This window comes from the organism of the source record quoted next, unplaced genomic scaffold (genome assembly GCF_019419815.1).
Source record: "Pyrus x bretschneideri cultivar Hongxiangsu unplaced genomic scaffold, Pyrus_bretschneideri_v1 Contig17, whole genome shotgun sequence".
Classification (NCBI taxonomy): Eukaryota; Viridiplantae; Streptophyta; class Magnoliopsida; order Rosales; family Rosaceae; genus Pyrus; species Pyrus x bretschneideri.
The window spans coordinates 6,611,478-6,627,098 of record NW_025999468.1 but is presented as its reverse complement, the minus strand read 5'-3'; the positions used below and the strand labels follow the sequence as shown (position 1 = coordinate 6,627,098).

The 15,621-nt window shown below is 36.2% G+C and overlaps 2 protein-coding genes across 2 annotated transcripts; both read right to left on the bottom strand.

Moving 5' to 3' along the window:
* Positions 1–5: 5 nt before the first annotated feature.
* On the bottom strand, positions 6–4,386 carry LOC103946450 (probable 2-oxoglutarate-dependent dioxygenase AOP1). The gene is made up of 3 exons (XM_009357157.3): positions 3,999–4,386; positions 3,480–3,798; positions 6–546 (listed from the first exon to the last, which is right to left on the bottom strand). The coding sequence occupies exons 1-3, from the start codon at positions 4,367–4,369 to the stop codon at positions 259–261; spliced, it is 978 nt and encodes a 325-aa protein (XP_009355432.2). The 5' UTR covers positions 4,370–4,386; the 3' UTR covers positions 6–258.
* Positions 4,387–7,909: 3,523 nt separating this feature from the next.
* On the bottom strand, positions 7,910–11,490 carry LOC103946449 (probable 2-oxoglutarate-dependent dioxygenase AOP1). Its single transcript, XM_009357156.2, has 3 exons — positions 11,120–11,490; positions 10,614–10,932; positions 7,910–8,199 (listed from the first exon to the last, which is right to left on the bottom strand). Exons 1-3 carry the CDS (start codon positions 11,488–11,490, stop codon positions 7,954–7,956), a joined length of 936 nt encoding a protein of 311 aa, XP_009355431.2. The 3' UTR covers positions 7,910–7,953.
* Between the last annotated feature and the right edge of the window lie 4,131 nt (positions 11,491–15,621).

Below are 15,621 nucleotides of genomic sequence, written 5' to 3'. Positions count from 1 at the left end.
TGAGATAGAGGGATTGTGAGCACCATCTCCTTTGAAACAACAGGCTTATGGATTGATTCCATTTGGAAACAACACAGCACAGCGTAGCAAGAATCATGCATACCAAAGTATAATTATTTGATACGAACACAACCTCAGTTCAACTCCGATAAACTTCGTATGGAAGTATTTACAGAGAACAAGATACACGTTTTATTGTATAAGCAAAGGCTAAACCCACAAGAACAAGTGAACCTAAGTACGTGAAACTTTACGTTATTATTTTCCAACACCTCCTTTTAAACTCATGCTTGTGGCGTTATGCTTCCCACAATAGTCCTTGACCGAAAAATCAAATCCCACGGTGGACATATTTTCATAATAATATTGTAAATATTCCACTAGGTCTATTGCCTTATACTGCATGGGGTGGTCCTCGTCCGTAAGCTCATTTGGTACATATATCACTCCTTTGTTCCAAAAGAATTGTCCGAACGAGTATCTGACCTTATTTTCCTTCAAAACGACTTTGTGCTTGCAAGATTTTATTCTGTCGTTACTCCAAACCTAGGCCAAATAAAACACGCATGCAAACAACATCAATAAAATATAGTTATCAAAAGTTTAAGTTAGGTTGTTAAACACACTTCATCTGTTCCTTTGTTCTTGAAACTTACATTGCCTTACACTACAAGAAAAAAACATGTCAAAGGAAATGAATTTTTTTTTTCGACACACATAATGCTTTCAAAAATAGTCCCAATGGCCGCTTGATTTGTACTTTATTTGGTAGGAAGGCTCGGCTCCGATCGTCTTAACGATAAATGATATTGTCGTTGGAAATAGAATGGTTATTTTTGAGGGTATATATATTCATGTTGTTGGAATTTGGTTGACTATTTTTTATGAGAAGTATGTCCTCCCGATAATGCCTTCATATTTTTTAAGGATTCGTTAGGAATTGGTCTTTATAGTGTCTTTTTAATTCTTTTTATTAATTTAGTCAATTTGTGCACTTATGATTATTTTTCATAAATAAACTTTTCGGAGAATTTTTTATAGTCAAATGGAAGGAAGCTAAGAGGATTAAGATAGTTGTGTTCAACTTTCACCTTTTTTTTTATAAAGTTAAACGTTTCAGTTCTGCGAATCAATCCCGTAAAAGTTACATTCTCGTTAATATTGTGCAACTATGGGAGAATGAAGATTTGAAGGCTTTTCCAATTTTTTCAAGTGTCGTGCCTTATATGCCCAGACATAGAGCTATAAGTTTCCTATTTTTCAGAATTCTACATAACTGAAGGTGGAACGACCCCAAATCTAGCATGAAAGATGGATGACATGTTCTCCAAGTCAAGAAGAATTCTTTCTTAGTTTGTGTCCAATATCGTTTTGGATTTTGTTTTTCTAGCCGAGTTTTTACCAAACCTTTTAGTGTTTTTTTAGTATAAATATATGTCCTATTATCTCTCTACATGTCACCATACACACAAATTTGTCCAAAAGAGAAAGGAGTGCTTAGGAGCACATCACCGTTGTTATTTCGTGTGCTATTTGTTCTTTTCATGACTTATTGTTATTATTTTGACTACGTGTAACTAAACACCCTTGCTAGGCAATGATGAAACACTAATATGATGATCTAGTTTTCTTATTTTGCCTATCTTACGATTGCATTTTAATATGGGATTCTTAATCACCGTGCTTATTATCTTGACGCTTAGCTACCGTCAAGATTCTTAATTGAGTTACTTGATGTAAATTAGACTAAATACTATAGCTAATTTGAGGCTTGCTTCTTGTGGTTAAGGGTTGTAATTCTTTTAGGGTAAACACCGTATTCTCAGGGTTTGCATGGTTTTCACAAAACGTAATGAGTTTTTGTATGTTCATAATTGTACTAAATGCCATAGACAAATTGCATGTAGAGATTTACGGGTGAGCCTAAATACCATATTAGTAGTTTATGCGTAAGAAAAACTATTCAATAACATCAATTGAATTAATCAACGGATAGGTAATGTAGAAGCTAGGTTGGATTACTAGTGGCAGATTTGATGTCCTAGTGCCTTCATATCTTAATTTTCAAATTTCATCATTGTCTTGGTTTAGTTTATCTTGTTAATTTTAGTTTTAATCAATCCTTAAATTCAATTCGTTTGTATAATTAAGTTTGGTGTAATTATTGGTTTAATTGGTTTTAACGCAATTCCTGCAAAATTGGCCTTGTACTTGCATATGTAAAATCCCACATCGCCCAGGGGAGTGATCCTTATATGTATATTCTCATATCTACCTAGCACGAGGCCTTTTGGGAGCTCGCTGGCTTCATGTTCTATGGGAACTTCAAAGTTAAGTGAGAAGGGGGCGAGAGCATTCCCAGGATGAGTGACCCATCAGGAAATTCTCGTGTGAGTTCCTGGAAACAAAACCGTGAGGGTGTGCTGGGGGCCCAAAGCGAACAATATAGTGCTACGGTGGTGGAGCGGGCCCGAGAAGTGGTCCCTCCCGGGTGGGGATGTGACAATTTGGTATCAGAGCCTAACCTTGGCCGTGGTGTGCTGACGAGGACGTCGGGCCCCTAAGGGGGGTGGATTGTAAGATCCCACATCGCCCATGAGAGTGATCCTTATATGTATATTCTCATATCTACCTAGCACAAGGCCTTTTGGGAGCTCACTGGCTTTGGGTTCCATGGGAACTCCAAAGTTAAGCGAGAAGGGGGCGGGAACATTCCCAAGATGGGTGACCCATCGGGAAGTTCTCGTGTGAGTTTCCAGAAACAAAACCGTGAGGATGTGCTGGGGGCCCAAAGCAGACAATATCGTGCTACGGTGGAGTCGGGCCTAGGAAGTGGTCCCGCCTAGGCCGGGATGTGACAACATATCTATACTACTATTGAGTCGTGTGCTTACGGGTTAAAATTGGTTTAAGTTAATCTATTATTAGGTTAGTTTGAATATACATCAAGGATTAATCACATTTTTAGAGAAGCCACATAACCGCTTATTGTTTTGCTAATTTGGCACATACATTGCTACCTTCCGTCATGTAATAGTTCTAAGGTTATATATAAACTTCTGTTATCCCTCAAATAAAGCTTATTTGATTGACATCTTGTGATGACCATTTCATAACTTTTTTTTAACAATCCTAATAATTTATATTTTAATTCATTATTCATAAATTATCCTTTCCAAAAAAAGTTAAAAAAAAAAAAAAAAGGCAAATCTAAAACAATTAAAAGATCCAATTGTAGTCAAGAAAAAAGACGAATATGGTTCTTCAAAGAAACACTTAAATGACTATCATTTAATCCAACAATCATATAATTTCGGATTTGGGTAATTTTTTAGAAGAATATATTTGAGAGAAGGCCTTAATGATAGATGGTTAAATTGTTGAAACACATTGAGAACTGAGCCGTACAAAAGGGATGCCTGAACGACAACTAAAATCCATGAAACTAAGGCAAGATTAATGAAAGGGTGTTGACGCACCTGAAGTCCATCACCAGCTAGGAATAATAATGATGAAGGCAGAGGATCATAACCAATCCACTCGTTATCCTTTGTGCTTATCTCAACACCATACGATTCTTGATGGAGTACGGTAGTAAAACACTTGTCTGTATGAATGTGTAGAACAGTTTCAGTTTCATCTGTCTTGGGTTCATCATATTTTATAAGTAGGGTAGTGGGCATGGTCGATTGAATGTGATCATCGTGGTATTTCTCTACCTTGTAGTTTTCAAATACCATTTTTGTCACAACTTGATTTAATTCTGTCATCACTTTTGAATACAGATCAGCACTCTCACTGCCCAAGATATAAAGAACAAATTATTATTATTAGGAAGAACAAGTATAACTGTTTAAGGACAGATTCGCATTAGCTTGTTGATAAAGAAATCGAAAGTGTTGATAGAAATCATAAGTGTTGATAACAAAACATATAACAATAAGTATCTAGATGTAGAAAAAACTGCTAAAACTATCGAAATGTGCAGTAATTTATACCGAAACTGGTCATTTCCTTCCGGCCAAAGTTGACATGTGACGTTCTTTATTTTTTCAGTGCTTGAACGAAATGACATGGATTCACGGGTAGGCAGCCTTACGTAACCCTCAACTAGAGGTTTATCCTGAGGAAATTGTGCTTTAATTTCGTCGGGGAAATCAAACAACTCGTTGAATGTCCCAAACATGGTGTCATTAAGCTCCCGTGAAACTTTGTTGGGAAGGACTGCCAGGAAACAGCCAAACTCTTCGAGAGCATTACAAACGTCTCTGCGTACTGAGAGCCAAGAACTTGTCCCTGACTTCCAGCAATCCTCTTGGGAGAAATCTACTACTGGAATTTTGGCCGCTGTTTGGGTCCTGGAAGCCATCTTTTTCTTCTCAGCTAGCTAACTGATAGGTTTTGAGGCTCTACTCTCAATGATATATATATATATATATATATATATATATATATTTATATTGAACTGCAAGCTGTATGCTACTCTCAACCAATCCAAATTATATCTGTACGTAGAGTAAAACATGTATATCTTTTTTCTCTTGTGTTGCACGCCTACTGACATAACCCCTCTATTTCTCTCCAATAATTCATCCAATTCAAAAACCCTCACCAACCCTACTATAAAAAAATGATGAATAGTAGCCACTGTGAAAACATGCAATTTATTATCAGATAACGGTAAGGGTGTTGGTTCATCGATCACCATCATCTGCGTGTTGTTTACTTCAGCACTATACGTACACTGCTTTTAGAGTCCAAAATGGCGTGCGTGGCGGAGCCAATATATGGGAATCTGGGGGGCTTTGAATTTTTATATGAACCCTGTAGTTTTTATAATAGGTAGACCACTCTATTTGGCAGGAGAAGAACGAATCTTGTTCAGCACACCGGGCGAGGATCAAATGATATTTAAAGATTAGAAATATTTTTTCCCATCTGCCTCACCCACCCACCCCCACCCGACACAACACCTCTCCATTTCTCTCCAATAATTCATCCAATTCTGAAACCCTCCTCACCGACCCTTAAACATGCAGTTATCAGACAACGATACGGGTGTTGATCAAAGGGCGTGAGCTTCAAGGCTTTCACCATCATGGCATCATCTGCATGTGTTTGATATATATGGTTGAGCATGCAGGTTTATGTTCGAGTGACAATGGATTATATCCCAACAACATATTGCCACTTCCGGACCAAAATATTGAATCTGTGCCATGTAGATTATTTAGGAAGGTTGAATATTCTTGTGCTTATAGATATGAACTTTGATTTCATCTTCAAAGCTCACACTGCTTTACACACAGACACACACACATTTATAATATATGTGTACGTATATCATACAAACTGTGTGGGATCCCTCTATGGAAGCTCCCTGTGTATCGGGTAATCCTAGAAGGTGAACTTAGGGCTGGTTTGGTATTGCTGTGCTTTGAAAAAAAAAAAAGAGCTGCTTCTGCTGTGCTGTGAGAATAAGCAGCTGTGAAATAAAGCAACAGAGTGTTTGGTAAACTTTTTTGTAAAACAGATGTGAAAAACAGCCGTTTTTTCAAAGCTGGGTTTTGCAGCTTCTTGTGTTTGGCTTTTTTTCATCCAAAACTGTGAAAAAAAAACTGAAGCTGAATGTTTACCAAATATAAAAACAGCTCCCAGCTTTTTTTTATACCAGTTTTTTTCAGAATCACCTCAATATCAAACCAGGCCTTACTTGGTCTTTTCTGTTTTTCTTGTTTTCTTATCCTTTTTCTTTATGGAGGTGACCATAAGTTTTCTTACCGACTCATTCTATTTTCCAAGCAGATCCTTTTGCTAGTCCCAGATTTGGTTAATGTATTTGCTCAAGTTGTGGCATCACCAGTTGAAACTCCTGAAGTAAAAGCACAAATCGGAAGAGCTTTTGCTCACCTGATTTCATTCTATGGCCAACAGATGCAGCCCCTTTTGAGTAACCTCTCCCCTGCTTATGCAAATGCCCTAGCCGCATTTGTCCCGAAAAGCTGATTCAGGATGAGCCTGTGACTTGCCTTCTCGTTGCCTTTGCTCCAGGAAGCTGGTCGATTGAGCCTGTGGATTGTGATTCTCCACCAATAGTTTCTACCCGCCTTTTTTGCTGAGATTCTTTTCCAATTCAAAGACCGCGGTGTGTTGTTCCCATGTTTTATAGATGGGTTGGCTGAAGTCTTGGAGGAAGATATCGTTCTATTCTATAAGGTATGCCTGCGACCTAGGATGAGAAAATTAGCAAATGCCCCAAGAGGCTACGAAGCTTATTTTGCAAATTGCTTTAACCTTGTATACGTGTTTTCTGTTCATTCTTACAGGTGATCCTCCTCCTAGTAGCACCTCCATTTTCAAGGCTGGAGATACTGCTTTTTCTTCTTCTTCCTTATTTTCATGCAGTATCTATTTCTCCCCGAATCCTCTTTCCGTTCTCCGGTTTGCGTGTGCATTCTTTGATACTTCTATACTTTTTTTGTGTATTACGGTTGTCCGCCGTCGGGTTTCCATAGGATTGAAAATTTCGCCTTTCCCCTCACATAATTAGTGAGGATGATGTATTCCCATAACGCACCGTTGTCTATAAGTTATTGCTTGCAGAATCAAATTGCCATCGGTAAAATTGGCTCTTCGGGGTTTCCGGCAGTCATACTAAGACCAACTCTAATCCTTGGAATAAAACTCAAATTTTAGGTTCTAAACCTACCTCAACTTGCTCTAACATATGGGCCAAATATGAGTTTTAAACCAAAACTTATTTTTGGGGGCAAATTTAGTGGGTTGGCCTACCATATACGTGTATATTTTTTTAGTTTTATATTTATAAATTTATTGAATTCAATGGTTAATATCTAATATGATCAAATCTAACGGTAAAGAGAAAGATCTAATAGCTCAAATTTATATCCAATGGCTAAAATAATTAAAAAAATTATTTCATGTGTTTCATACTCTTTCATAGTGTTCTACAAGTTTCATGGTGTCAGTTTAGTGATTTTTCAATATTTATTAGAATCTAAATATTTTTAGGTTAAAATATTCATAAAATTAATTTGGATAGTCTACATATTTTTTATTTTATTTTTAAAGTTATTTTAAAAATCCTAAATTCATTATTTAATGATCTCAGACTAAAATTTTAAATAGAAGGATTGGAGCAGAAAACATATTTCTAGGTTAAAAATTTTAGGGTTTAACCCAATAATCGGAGACGGTCTAACAAGGTCACATTGTGCTATTTAAGAAATGTGTTTTGATATGTACTAATTTTCAGTTAGGACTTGAGTATGGTTAATTTATGTTTTTCCGTGTTTGGTAACTAATTCCAATGTCAAATGAGTCGATAGGAGCAACAACTAAGCCATGTTGACCGAATCCGAAAGGGGAGTAATTTTTGCTGCCCCTCTAAATTTTAGCTCCTGATTCTCCTATTTGTCCAATCCAATGGGTTAGAAACAAATAAAGGATGTGCCGGGGGTGAAAATGGCGTGCAAAAATCATTTCCATACTAATCGTTGTTATGTTGTGTAGACATTTTGAGATAGAGGGAATGTGAGCACCATCTCCTTTGAAACAACAGGCTTTTGTATTGAGTCCTGCATATATACCATAGTATATTACTTAACACGAATACAACCTCAGTTCAATTCCAATAAACTTCATATGGAAGTATTTATAGAGAACATGATACACGTCTTATTGAATAAGCAAAGGTAAACTTACAAGAACAAGTAAACTTCAGTTCAACTTCAATAAACTTCATATGGAAGTATTTGTAGAGAACGCGATACACGTCTTATTGATTAAGCAAAGGCTAAACCCACAAGAACAAGTGAACCTAAATACGAGAAATTTTCCGTTATTATGTTCCAACACTCCCTTTTAAACTCATGCTTGTGGCGTCATGATTTGGTGAGAAGAAACCCTACCTTGTACCTTGGACCAACAAAATCAAACCCCACAATATTCCTTGACCGAAAAATCAAATCCCACGGTGGACATATTTTCATAATAATATTGAAAATATTCCACTAGATCTATTGGCTTATACTGCATGGGGTGGTCCTTGTCCGTAAGCTCATTTGGTACATATATCTCTCCTTTGTTCCAAAAGAATTGTCCGAATGAGTATCTTACCTTATTTTCCTTCAAAACGACTCTATGCATACAAGATTTTATTCTATCATTACTCCAAACCTACGCCAAATAAACCACGCATGTAAACAACATCAATAAAATATAGCTATCAAAAGTTTAAGTTAGGTTGTAAAACACACTTCATCTGTCCCTTTGTTCTTGAAACTTATATTGCCTTACACTAGAAGAAAAAAACATGTCAAAGGAAATGAATTTTTGTTTAGACACAAATAATGCATTCAAAAGTAGTTCTAATGGCCGCTTGAATTGTACTTTATTTGGTAGGAAAGCTTGGCCTTGATTGTCATAATTAACGACAAACGATATTGTCGTTAGAAGGAAGGTTTTGCCATGATCATCTTAACGATAAATGATATTGTCGTCAGAAATAGAATGGTTATTTTCGAGGGTATATATATATATATATATATATATATATATATATATATATATATATATATATATTCATGTATCGGAATTGGTTGACTATTTTTTTATGAGAAGTATGTCCTCCCGATAATGCCTTCACATTTTTGAAGGCTTCGTTAGGAATTGGTCTTCAAAGAGTATTTTTAGTGTCTTTTTATTACTTTAGTCAATTTGTGCACTTATGATGTTTTTTTTGTTATCATATATAGACTTTTCGGAGGATTTTTTATGGTCAATTGGAAGGAAGTTAAGAGGATGAAGATAGTTGTGTTCAACTTTCATGTTTTTCCATGAGTTTTGCAAATCAATCCCGTGAAAGTTACATTCTCGTCAAAATTACGCGACTGTGGAAGAATGAAGATTTGAAGGCTTTTCCAAAATTTTCAAGTGTCGTGCCTCATATGCCTATACATAGAGCTACAAGTTTCCTATTTTTCAAAATTTTACATAACTTAAGGTGGAACGATCCCAAATCTGGCATGAAAGATGGATGATGTGTTTTCCAAGTCAAGAAGAGTTCTTTCTTAGTTTGTGTCCAATATCGTTTTGGATTTTGTTTTTCTAGGAGAGTTTTTACCACACCTTTTAGTGTTTTTTTAGTATAAATATATGTCCTATGATCTCTCTACATGTCACCATACACACAAATTTGTCTAAAGGAGAGATGAGTTAGGAGCACATCACCGTTGTTATTTCGTGTACTATTGTTCTTTTTCATGACTTATTGTTATTATGTACTGTGTGTAACTAAACACCCTTGCTAGGCAATGATGAAACCCTAATATGATCGATGATCAAGTTTTCTTATTTTGCCTATCTTACGATTGCCCTATGATATGGGATTCTTAATCACCGTGCTTATTAACTTGACGCTTAGCTAGCATCTAAATTCTTAATTGAGTTACTTGATGTAAATCAGACTGAATACTACAGTTCATTTGAGGCTTGCTTCTTGTGGTTAAGGGTTGTAATTCTTCTAGGGTAAACACCGTATTCCTAGGGTTTGCATGGTTTTCAAGATTTTCACAAAACGTAATGAGTTTCTGTATGTTCATAATTGTACTAAACACCATAGACAAATTGCATGTAAAGATATACGGGTGAACCTAAATACCATATAGGTAGTTTATGCGTAAGGAAAACTATACAACAACATCAATTGGATTAATCAACGGATAGATAATATAGAAGCTAGGTTGGATGACTAGTGGGGGATATGATGTCCTAGTGCCTTCACATCTTAATTTTCAAATTTTATCATTGTCTTTGTTTAGTTTATCTATTAATTTCTATTGTTAATTTTAATTTTAATCAATCCTTAAATTCAATTCGTTTGTATAATTAAGTTTGGCGTAATTATTGGTTTAATTGGTTTTAACGCAATTACTGCAAAATCGTTGCATATCTATACTACTATTGAGTTGTGCACTTACGAGTTAAAATTGGTTTAATTTAATCTATTATTAGGTTAGTTTGAATATACATCAATGCTTAATTATATTTTTAGAGAAGCCACCAAGACCGCTTATTGTTTTGCTAATTTGTCACATACATTGCTAACTTCCATCATGTAATAGTTCTTAGGTTATATGTAAACTTCTGTTATCCCTCAATTAAAGCTCATTTAATTGACATCTTGTGATGACCATTTTATAATTTTTTTTTTTTTAATGATCCGAATCATTTATATTTTAATTTATTATTCATAGATTATCCTTTCAAAAAAAAAAAAAAAAAAAAAGGCAAGTCTAAAACAATTAAGAGATCCAATCGTAGTTAATAAAAAAGACGAATATAGTGTTCAAAGAAACACTAAAATGACTATCTTTTAATCCAACGATCAATATGGTTTCGGATTTGGGTAATTTTTGGGAGTAATATCTTTGAGAGAAGGCCTTAACGATAGATGGTTAAATTGTTGAAATACATTGAGAACTAAGCCCTACAAAAGGGATGCCTGAACGACATATCCATGAAGAGAGAGAGGGAGAGAGCTAAAATCCATGAAACTAAAGCAAGATTAATGAAAGGGTGTGTTGACGTACCTGAAGTCCATCACCAGCTAGGAATAATAACGATGAAGGCAGAGGATCATAAACAATCCACTCGTTATCTTTTGAGCGTATCTCAAAACCATACGCATCTTGATGGAGCATGCCAGTAAAACACTTGTCTGTATGATTGGGTTCACCAGTTTCAGTTTCATCTGTCTTGGGTTCATCATCTTTTAGAAGTAAGGTAATGGGTATGGTCGATTGAATGTGATCATTGTGGTATTTCTCTACCTTGTAGTTTTCAAATATCATTTTCGTCACAACTTGATTTAATTCTGTCATCACTTTTGAATACAGATCAGCACTCTCACTGCCCAAGATATAAAGAACAAATTATTATTATTATTATTAGTAAGAACAAGCATAAATGTTTAAGGACAGATTCGCATTAGCTTGTTGACAAAGAAATCTGAAGTGTTGATAACAAAACATATAGCAGTTGGTATCGAGATGTAGAAAAAACTGCCAAAACTATTGAAATGTGCAGTAATTTATACCGAAACTGGTCATTTCCTTCCGGCCAAAGTTGACGTGTGACGTTCTTGATTTTTTCAGTACTTGAATGAAATGACATGTATTCCCGGGTAGGCAGCCTTGCGTAACCCTCAACTAGAGGTTTTTCCTGAGGAAGTTGTGCTTTAATTTCGTCGGGGAAATCAAACAACTCGTTGAATGTCCCAAACATGGTGTCATTAAGCTCCCGAGAAACTTTGTTGGGAAGGACTGCCAGGAAACAGCCAAACTCTTCGAGAGCATTACAAATGTCTCTGCTTACTGAGAGCCAAGAATTTGTCCCTGACTTCCAGCAGTCCTCTTGGGAGAAATCTACTACTGGAATTTTGGCCGCTGTTTGGGTCCTGGAAGCCATCTTTTTCTTCTCACCAGCTAGCTAACTGATAGGTTTTGAGTCTCTACTCTTTAAGGATATACATACATATATAGAGAACGGCAAGCTGTATGTTTCTCTCAATTAATTATCAGATAACGGTAAGGGTGTTGGTTCATCGATCACCATCATCTGCGCGTTGTTTACATCAGCACCATACGTACACTGCTTTTAGAGTCCAAAATGGCGTGCGTGGCGGAGCCAATATATGGGAATCTGGGGGGTTTTGAATTTTTATATGAACCCTGTAGTTTTTATAATAGGTAGACCACTCTATTTGGCAGGAGAAGAACGAATCTTGTTCAGCACACCGGGCGAGGATCAAATGATATTTAAAGATTAGAAATATTTTTTCCCATCTGCCTCACCCACCCACCCCCACCCGACACAACACCTCTCCATTTCTCTCCAATAATTCATCCAATTCTGAAACCCTCCTCACCGACCCTTAAACATGCAGTTATCAGATAACGATACGGGTGTTGATCAAAGGGCGTGAGCTTCAAGGCTTTTACCATCATGGCATCATCTGCATGTGTTTGATATAGATGGTTGAGCATGCAGGTTTATATTTATAAATATTGCTTTTCTTACCCTCCGAAATGGCTGCAACATATTGCCACTTGCGGTCCATATGCTGCGAGTGACAATGTATTAGATCCCAACAACTTATTGCCACTTCCGGACCAAAATATTGAATCTGTGCCATCTAGATTATTTATGAAGGTTGAATATTCTTGTGCTTATAGATATGAACTTTGATTTCATCTTCAAAGCTTGCATTGTTTCGCAGGATGCGATAGTGTGATATTCGGGTTCATATGCATAGTATGGAGATGCATGAATAAACAAAAAGGAATCTATCACCTTCTAGTAATCGTTCAATAGAAGGAGACATCCTTGGTCCACTTGAAGTTCCATCTCGGAAATCTCTGACTAGAGTAATTGTTGATCAAGTTTGCTTCAACATGAGATGCATCATGGTGATTATAGATATCTATTACTGTTAGCTTTAGTTGGAACCTAAGAGATCGCACACCTATGATAGCTCTAGCAACATTAACAAGGTGATAATTAGAAATAATTAACTGGTAATTATATTGAATTAATTATCCAGGCTTGTTGGACATGATTTTAATTAAAATAAGCTTTGAGCTTTATTTAATTAAAAGGGGTTTAAGTCATAATCCTAAGTGGGCAAGTGAAACAGGTGTGTCGCACGGACTAAGCTCATGGCGTCAAAACCCTAAAAGGTGCAGCTACGGGGCCTATATATACCCCTTGTGTTCCTCTCATATGTCCCTAATGCTAAGTGCACTCAGTTTTGTCTTTTGAGAAAAGAGAGAAAAATTAAGCCAAACATACATTTGTGCCGCCTAAACCCTATTGATCAAAGTGAGGGATATTGATGTCCCATTTAAATCAATCACTCCATCATCAGTTACTAGTGTATCAATGAGATACTCTAAGAGGCTCAACACTTGGAGAGCTTCACATTTGTTAACGCTCAAAATTAATAGGTCAACAAAGGCCAATATGGTCAACCATTGATGGCCTTGGGACAATGACTTTAAATGATAGAAAATGAGAATTAAATGGTTCACCTTTGAAAATGGGCTACATCTACTATAAGGCTACGTATATATCTGATATGTGTTACAAGAGAAGTGCTTAGTAATAGTGTAATCCTTCTTTCTTTTTTGAATCCGACTCTTTACAAGAGGTACTTATCCCTCTTATATAGGCCTCCAAAAAGTCCAGAAGTCATGGCCCTCAAGTACTCCACTACCATGGCATTAAGGGGCGTTTGTTTGCCTTCACTAGCAACTGGATTAGACTGGAGTAACTATTAGTCCAGTCCCATATTTGTTACCACGCAAGACAAACGTTAATGGAATTAGCCTGGACTTGCCCAGACTAATAGGGTCGCTAGAGGTTCTTAGCGAGTCTGCCAAAAAACCATGGGACTAGCTATAAGACCTTGGATTTGTCTCTGCTATGTCCTCTCTCCGGCTAGAAACACCATCAAACCATTAACACTCTCTCCCTTTCTCCTCATCTTGCTCAACTGCAACCACCAGACCACCACCAGACGACAATCACCAGAAGCTCAACGTCGATCTTAGCATTCGCATGTGAAAGCATACCAAATGCCCAAGTACTAGTTAGGGTTTTTGTTGGTGGTGGGGAAGAAGCTGAGAAACTTGTGAAATTTAGTAGGAAGTTGTGAAATTTGGTATTTGAATATTGTGATCTATGAGAAACTTGTAAAATTTGGGCTTTATGTTTTGTGATTCATTAGAAGCAGGAGATGGGGTTTGACGGGAAAAGAGGTAAAGGGAGAAGGAAGAGAAAAGTTTCATGTGAGAGGGAGATAGTTCTAGAATAGAAAAAGACAAAAGAAAAAGAAAAAAAAAGAATTACTTTTTATTATCTTGTTTGTAGTCCGATACTGCACTAAACGCATTACTAAGTTAGTCTAGCTTAGTCTATTCTAAGCCAGTTCAACTTAATCGCTGAACTTAGTCCAGTCCGAGATTGTCCGGTGCAACAAACATATCCTAAATGAACTAAATACATAACCTAATTTACTGGCTATTCCTCCAACATCGATCTTATTGACAAGTGGAAGCAAAATGATATTCAGGGTTGATTTCAGCACATCGGGCGAGGTTCCAATCATATTTATAGAACCCATGTTGACCAAATCTCAAAGGGGGGTAATTTTTGCATGCCCCTCTAAATTTTGGCTTCCGGGTCTTTTATTTGTTCAATCCAATTATTAAAAACAAATGAAGATTGTGCGGAAGGTGAATAAAAATATTGTGCAAAAATCATTTCCCATACTACACCGTTGTTATTTTGTGTAGGCAATTTGAGATAAGAGGGACTTTGAGCTCCATCTTCTCCTTTGAAACAACAGGCTTTTGGATTGATTCCATTTGGAAACATCCAACAACACACCAACACAGCACATCACAGCATAGCAAGAATCATGCATAACAAAGTATACACCACAATTACTTAAGAAGAAGAATTGCTTAGGGTGCTCCTGACAACTATTTGCTTTTTTTTTTTTTTTTTATGGAATTTTAATCGGCCCTTTAAAATTCTAATGACTTACTTTTTGCATTACTCTCTGGAACTCGATATCATCTCACTTTGTTTAGATTCTGTTAATTTCGTCAAAGTTGGTGTCCTGGCTTAAAAAAAAAAATATATGTGGCTTCCAAGTGGAAGTTTAGAAGGGATCCAAATTTCCCTCACATTCAGTCTCATCCTATTTGAACAGTTATGATTGAGTCACGTTAGTATTTTGTGTTGACTTCTTTATAGAGAGAAAAAAAGAGGAAGATAAAAAACATTTGTCTGGGGCTTAACTTACCACTGAGTTAGAATGACACTAGCAAACCATTCACAACTTGCCATGCGTTAAGCATTATTGTATTAGTTTAATTTCTTATTTTCATTTCATATGATAACTAAAAAATTAGTTATGCCAACATCTTTCAGATTTTTAACCATGACAAGTGGTCCAATGAAAAAGTGAGAATAACAGCTTCCTAAAGAAAATAATGGGAGGTCATGGATTCGATACTTGGCACGCAGTGAATTTGCTTGATAGTAGCCATAAGTAGGGTGCAACCTCTAACTAGCCTTCTCTGGATCTGAAAGGAGTGGATAACAATGATTCGCCACCTATCCCTTTTTTTAAAAGAAAACAAAAAAAGTTAAAAATGTAATGGAAAAGTTAAGGGAACTTTAACGAAAATCTTTCGGTACTGTTTACTTTTAAAAAAATAGGTTTATTGACATTTAGTATTACAGTCTAGTGGTATTCTTCTTCACTTTTGAGTGAGAGGCTTATGTTCGATTCTCGCTAAATGCAAATTTAAACTACATTATTGCTAGCCCATTGTGAGGGTTAGCTCACTCTCCTACTTTTTTAGTATAGATAATATTGTTTGTTAAAGTTATGCTACCGACTTTGATGTTTACACCATGTATGTCTTTTTACAACATATGTGTAGATTACTACTAGCATACAATGTCCGAATTACAAGACGTAATGATTTTATCATGGGATGTGATATTCACACATTCTATTTTACT

Excerpts from the sequence above, each read along its gene's own strand:
- LOC103946450 (XM_009357157.3), bottom strand. The coding sequence starts at position 4,369 with ATGGCTTCCAGGACCCAAACAGCGGCCAAAATTCCAGTAGTAGATTTC. Across the intron at positions 3,799-3,998 it reads GAAGGAAATGACCAGTTTCG|TGAGAGTGCTGATCTGTATT; the intron begins GTATAAATTACT and ends TATCTTGGGCAG. Across the intron at positions 547-3,479 it reads TAGCTGGTGATGGACTTCAG|GTTTGGAGTAACGACAGAAT; the intron begins GTGCGTCAACAC and ends TATTTGGCCTAG.
- LOC103946449 (XM_009357156.2), bottom strand. The coding sequence starts at position 11,490 with ATGGCTTCCAGGACCCAAACAGCGGCCAAAATTCCAGTAGTAGATTTC. Across the intron at positions 10,933-11,119 it reads GAAGGAAATGACCAGTTTCG|TGAGAGTGCTGATCTGTATT; the intron begins GTATAAATTACT and ends TATCTTGGGCAG. Across the intron at positions 8,200-10,613 it reads TAGCTGGTGATGGACTTCAG|GTTTGGAGTAATGATAGAAT; the intron begins GTACGTCAACAC and ends TATTTGGCGTAG.